The 6637-nt window shown below is 38.7% G+C and overlaps 1 protein-coding gene across 1 annotated transcript; it reads right to left on the bottom strand.

Annotated features, from left to right (window-relative positions):
* Nucleotides 1-233: 233 nt before the first annotated feature.
* LOC106617170 (uncharacterized) lies at nt 234-1905 on the bottom strand. Its single transcript, XM_014234188.3, has one exon. It carries the CDS (start codon nt 1752-1754, stop codon nt 522-524), a length of 1233 nt encoding a protein of 410 aa, XP_014089663.3. The 5' UTR covers nt 1755-1905; the 3' UTR covers nt 234-521.
* Nucleotides 1906-6637: the final 4732 nt, after the last annotated feature.

Here is a 6637-nt window from a genome sequence, read left to right on the forward strand (position 1 = left end):
AATCAATTTGTGTCTGCGCTGAAAAGCGGAAGAATAGAAGGGTTTACCACCGGCAAAGCATAAATTAAATTTCTGTCAATACTTTTTAATTAATTCCCCGCGCTTTCAGCTGTTGAAGTTATTAATCTGTTGTTCAGACATTGCTGGTAAACGTTTTTTTCAAGCCATTCGGAAATTTAAATTATTATATGAGAGTAAAAAATCTTGAAAAAGAAACAATTTTCTTTCTGCATATAAAATATATTTATTTCAAGCCCCAGTGCATTCACAATATATTGATGACAGTGATGACGATTTTTCAGACCGATGATGATGATGTATGTATGATAACTCATTAAACAAAGAATATAACTTAAAAGTAAATATTTACTACATAATTTATCTAAGAAATAAAAATAAATAAGTTCCTTAAAAACTAAAAGCGTAATAAGTGAGCATTTCCCCTAGTTTGTCAACAAATTAACAAAAAGTCGAATCTTAAACAGAAATAAATTCGTACAACAACAACAACTGCAATAATATTATACATAGATTGAGGGCAACGCCAACCCCACCTCGAAATAGTTGGTGCCTGAAGTTTTCAAACGTTTCGTACTACCGATTGGCACTGCTAACGTTTTACGCCGTTGTCGCTTTCTTTGCATCGGCAGTCGCACGGGCGTCTCCAACTGAAAGGTGTGGTCCAATCGTTCTCTACTTAAGTTTGAGCGCAGGTAATGACGTTGGTAGGCAGGGTTAGCATCGGTTCTCGAAATACTTGTAAATGCGGGCGTGGGCATTTTTTGAAGAATATCCGTCGATATTGGCGTGCCTGGTGGAGGAGTTGCTGGAGCCGGAGTAAGTGGTGATTTGGTGGTGCTCTCTGTTTTCATCACATCCTTTGGCCTCTGGTCGATGAAGTTAAAGCTGAGATCACTCGCTGGATCTTCGCCTGCAGCATAGGACGGTGAAAGAACCAATTCACTGACTTTTTGTTCGGCTTGATTTTTGAGTAGCGTGCGACGACGCAGGTTAAAGGACTTGCGTGGTTTCACCTTCTTCTTCTCATCCTTACGAGCCGAGTCTAGAATAGCATCAATTAATTTGTCCAGAGTTTGGTCGCTCATACCGGCTGAATGTGACTCGCTGTTTATGCGCTTCGTTAACTTTTCCTCGACACATTCTTTTGCGATCTCAGCAAAATCGGCTTCCAGCTTTCTAGGCAATGATTTTCCGGCGCCCTTTAGCTTCTCTTGGTTTTCCTTTTGTTTCCGTTTTGCCAATTCGGGTGTGTTGAAGTAACGTAAATTGCTTATAAAGGGATCTGGCAGTAGTCCCCTTAGAGCTACTTGTTGTCCGGTCGGCAGCGCGGTACTCGGTGAATATTCCTCTTCGAAGTGTGGCAAGGTAGATGCGTAAGTCGGTGCCGGATGTAGAAAAAGACCCACTGTTGAATGCCGTCGGTTTGGCAATGGGCGACTAGCTACACTCGTGCTTTGAATTCGTCCTGGCGTATGCTCCATTAAAGGCGACATGTGTTTTGGTGTGACGTTCAAAATATCCGTTAATGGAGAAAGCACCAAAGGGCTATTACGCTCTCTCTCCACCATTGGAGTTGACGTATATGGTATGTTCTCCTTGTTACTAATGGTTGCACGTCGCCGTCGACGCTTGGTCTCCGCTAATGGATGCGGAGTTCGTATCGATGTTGTAGCCGTTTTGATGTTTGGTGTAAGCTGGTTCAGCTTCTGCGCTGATGCCGTCCACTTTAGCATATTTTTTGTTTTCTAATATTATTTGAGCTCCTGAACGTTTTGTTAAGAAATATGCTCTCGTTCACATTTGCTGACAAACTGATTAGTCAACGCGCGCAAAACCGCTTTTATACTCGCCGTGGCCATTAACATAGAAACCCCGTTTTCTTTACTAAAAACCGACCTCTCATTGCGTAAAGCGCTCTTTTCGTTGTAAGTGAAGAGTCAGCGCTCTTGAAGTCATGAGAATACAGACAAATGTTATTGTGTAACGACGGAATTCTGGGTGCTCTCGGCTCGATGAGAGCCGTCTAGCAACAAAGGACATTGCATTGTTTGTGGCTATTAGCTTCTTTGGTGCACCTCTGCGTGTGCCCCTTTTCTCATTTCCTTATGCTCTTCCTGCCAGGCAGCGCGATAAAATCTTGTGATTGTTCGTTTGGACTCTGACACATTCCTGCAGTTACAGCGGCACATTGAAAGTCCTGTATATGAGAAAGATCGTATCGTGGGTAGTTAAATGTGAAAAAATTAGGATGACAGAGGAAGTGGTTTTCCTTATTTTAGTTAGACTATAATTTCTACTTTACTGGGGTGTCAAGATTTTGAAGCAGACCGCCTCCTGTACAGTTTGTCAAGTTTGTAAGGGTAACGGAGGCATGCAACAGTGCTTTTGCATGTTAAAATGTTGTTAATATATTTTAAAAAAAATTTCTACTCGGCAGTGACATTTATTAAAGCTAAACGGGACACTTGCTTCCTGCGACGATTTTGATCAAAGGTTCACTGAGTGCGACAGGTTGTAATGTCTAGTAGCAGTCGTTTCACGATCGAATGCAGTGACTTTAAATATACAATTCTTCTTCTTCTGTGACCAAGCAACAATCGCTGGTCAGTTCTATTTAATTTGTTATGTTAATGTATATGAAATATCAAATCGTAGTTAAAGCTGAATAACTTGTCGAGTTTTCTTCTTTCTTTCTTCATAAGTGCAATTTTGGTGGAACTACTTAAGTAACCCCATATTTGCTGCCTGCGGAGAGTAAACCTCTTATTAGAGCTCATTACGAGTTTTCTTAGTTTTTTTAACGCCATAGAATCCTTCTTTCCACACCATTTGCCAAATAAATTTCGGTTGAAAAAAACTATCTAGTTTTGCCCCGCACTTTAGAATATTTAGTGTGTTTTGTTTTCTTGTAGCACAACTTACTTTAAAATGTTTCAACAACAACAGTAAAAGACAAAATTTACATAAGAGTCCTTCAAAGGCATATTCATACTTACGCACCCATTATTATATGCATATGTATGTAAAAATCCATATCTTTGGTTAATTTCATGTACCTTTGCGCTTTTGCACATCTTTAGTAGAAAAATGTCCTTTCTCGACGAGCGCATTGGTTACGGATTGGATTTTTTATGAGCGGATTTGATTTTTTAGAGAATTTTGAGGACCGAACAAACCGCAAAGTAATTGTAGACAGGCAATTAGCAAGGTTTTCAGTCGTTTAACGTCGATTCACACAATTCAGTGATTTTCCAAGACATTTCCATGTACAGTCTTGCCTTGAGAAAGTGAGTTTGTGTGATCTGTCAAGTTGAAGAAAGTAAACAGTGGGTATTATGTTCTGTTATTTTAAGATAAGATAGGAAATGACTAATTGAAAAAGTAGTAATTTAGTGCATCTTGATACATGCAGTCGTTTAAAAACACGTGTTTATGTGAAAAAAGGTTTTAAAACTTTATTTGTAAAGAGAAAGTGTCAAAAAGTTTTGCGCAATAAGCTGTTGAAAGGTGTTGCGAATAGCGCTAAAGCGCTATGAAAAGCCGAAAACAGCATTTAAGTTCACCCTTTGAATCGCCGCTACATTACATCGCAACCACATCATCGCATTAATACGCTAAAAAGGGATTAGTTTTTCCAAAGTAATGTAACAAAAATGTCAAACAATGAATAATGTGATTTTGATTAGTTATCCTTTCGACTTTTCGTAATATTGAGCATATTGTAGCAATGCGTTGTTGCCATTTCCATTTCGCAGTAAAATACAAATAATTGAACCGCTTACAAATGTAAAACAAACGAAGAGTATATTTTGTATGTTTTGGGCATTGTGTTTGAATATCCTTTGAGTATGTGCCGATCCACAATCCTTTGCTCTTTGGCTTATCGATTTGAATTCGCAACAATATTTGAGTGCGGAAATGATTAATTAACAAACGGTTAAAGGGTGGCACGAAGTGAGTGCTCTGCTTGTTGTTCACATTTTAGTTGTATTTAGGTATTGTAAGCGGTTTGCTATTTTAATATTGATTTTTTAAATGAATGATTTATAGCCCGAAAAGATTGTTAATACGTGACACTCTGCGACGTTATAATCATATACAATATTTTGAAATCATTATTTGTAATTTATAGAGACACATATGGAGCAAGAAGTCATGCTATCTCAATTTTATTAGTTCTTCGGCCTTTATGCTTTTTGCCTAAAGAATAGATAAACTCTGACCATTGTCCAACAACTGTTCGCATCTCACCAGACGGAAGTGGAAATATAAAAGCGTTGACTGCTGTTTTGGAAAACTATTTCCATGTGTTATTCTATTATATCAATTTATATTTATTTTACTGCTGGCTTCTAAAAGTGAAACAATCAACGCGAAGAGTTCTCTTCGTTTTACTTCCTGTTCAAGCGGCTGCCAGTGATTATTGTCGCCAACATTTTGGCCTATCCGCTCTGCCAAATTACAGTGCAGAAGTGCTGCAAATATTCTTTTGTGCCTCTGAATGTCATGTTTATGCTCATAACTTTTCGCACTAAAAATCGAACAACTGACAGGCTGGAGCAGGACATGCAGCGGCTGAGTGCTTGTCGTGCGTAAATCACAGCAGAAGTTGTACTTAGACAGCTAGTGCTGCAAACAGACAAATCTTTGAAATGAGAACAATAAGTACGTAATGAAAACTCGAACACACAGTCAAGCACCCTACACGAACTAGCGAGCAAAAGTTGAGTGGAAGGAAGTGCTGTGTTTGTAGCAAACGGTATGCGATCTCGGCAACCACACACATATGCATACACAAATACAACAGATATAGCGCAACAATGCAGTTATTGCAAATAATTTAGAGCATCTTCCTTTAGGTTAATTTCCACCTTTAGTGTAGCTACACATCTTCGCAGGCTTGTATGCTGCTCTTAGTCTGCCCGAACAAAGGACAACGTTAATGAAGTTGACGATCAACAAACGAAAGGATAATTTCATGTTGCTATTGCAGCCCCATCGTAAATTCAAAGCGATTTGGCACAAAGTAAATTGCAATTTATGTGCGACAGTTTGCACGACATTCTTCCACCCATCGGCCGAGTGCAAATCTGTGCGACGTCATAAAAAATAGCAATTTCAAGTAATTGAAAATCGGTAATTGGTGCTAGGCTTGAAATGCACTTTCATTTGTTGGTTAAGTGAAGTGGAATGAACGGGCGCAAAGGAGGCGAGGTTGCTTAGTAGTTAAATTAGCAGTTCAAATGGAGGACGAACTTGTTTCATGGGAACTAAAGCGATATTTAACTGCTTCTTAACGGCTGTCTTATACACCGACGTTGCATGATGTGCCTTTGTAAGTTTACCCGTTGTTTTTATGCTCTCTAACAAAATAGGTGCCATTAGTGACTATTTTTGTGTTTCTTAGTAAGTTCTTCAACCCACATAACCATGCCTTTCGGAAGTCACTAGCAATTTTACGCTTTTCACCCGTTGCACGCCTGTCCACACATTTTTGCATTCCCTAAGCGACAGCATGCAATGCATACAAATTGGCAATATAATTTATTTGATTTTCGGCAAAGAAAGCAATCCAATAAGATCGCAACAATATATAGTAAAGCAGCGCAGTTTCCGTAGGATTTTCATCGTCTTTTGCTGAGATTATGCAACTGGAGCAGCGACCGTTCGACCATAGCAATGGCAAAAGACAGCTGTTGCCTTTGCCAAGGCTAGGAAATGTAGCGAAAAATTGCGAGGACACTGATGAAAATCAGAACCAGGCTCAGTAGGGGTTGGCGTTAAAGGCGACCGACTTATGAGTTTAGTTACCGCAGCAGCATCCATGGTGTGCAATGTGTGAGTAGCCTTTGTACAAACGTTACGTTAGTTAAGATGACCCTTGCCACTATACAGCTGTCTTACTGATTTATTTCTTATATTTTTCTGCAAAAAAGGCGTCTTCGCAAAGGCATTGCAATTGAACTTATTGGCGTGCTTTGAGTAGTTCAGCGTAAATCAAATGCTGTACACAGCACTCAACATTAGTTGCCCTTACAAATGCTAATACAAAACGTTAATTATTACAGCTCAACTGCAATTATCCTGGTATAACAGCGGTTCGTTTCATATTAAAATTAAAAGACTGTGAGTATTTGTCGCATATTTTTTGTACATAATCCTTTCTAGTAAATACCGCTATTGGACAAAAGTAGGATAATATAATACGATTGTTCAAGATTTAACACGTTAGATTTCGGGTTTCTTCTGTCTTCAATGAAAACACAAACAAACACAGTATCAAGCAAACGTACAAATAGAAAAGTGTAACAGAAACAAAATAGAAAAGTCTTTGCACCTTTTTGTCAATTTCAATTTATTCTGCCACTGCTTAGTCCCATTTAGACATTTTTACATAAATACATATATATAATATATAATTCATGCGGTAGTCGTCATAGTTATGACAGCTGTCGTATGCACCTAAATTGCCAACAACAATCGATAATCCCAAAAATCTGGCTTTTCAATCAATTCATCATATTTTTTCAAACAAGCTTGTTGTTGCAGGCGAAAAACCTCAAAGAATATGCATACGAACGCAGGGATTACTGTTTGTTCTGGCGGTTAGACGCAT

This window comes from Bactrocera oleae, chromosome 5 (assembly GCF_042242935.1).
Source record: "Bactrocera oleae isolate idBacOlea1 chromosome 5, idBacOlea1, whole genome shotgun sequence".
Lineage (NCBI taxonomy): Eukaryota > Metazoa > Arthropoda > Insecta > Diptera > Tephritidae > Bactrocera > Bactrocera oleae.

Bases quoted from the DNA above. Each gene is read 5' to 3' on its own strand.
- LOC106617170 (XM_014234188.3), bottom strand. From the start codon at position 1,754: ATGCTAAAGTGGACGGCATCAGCGCAGAAGCTGAACCAGCTTACACCA.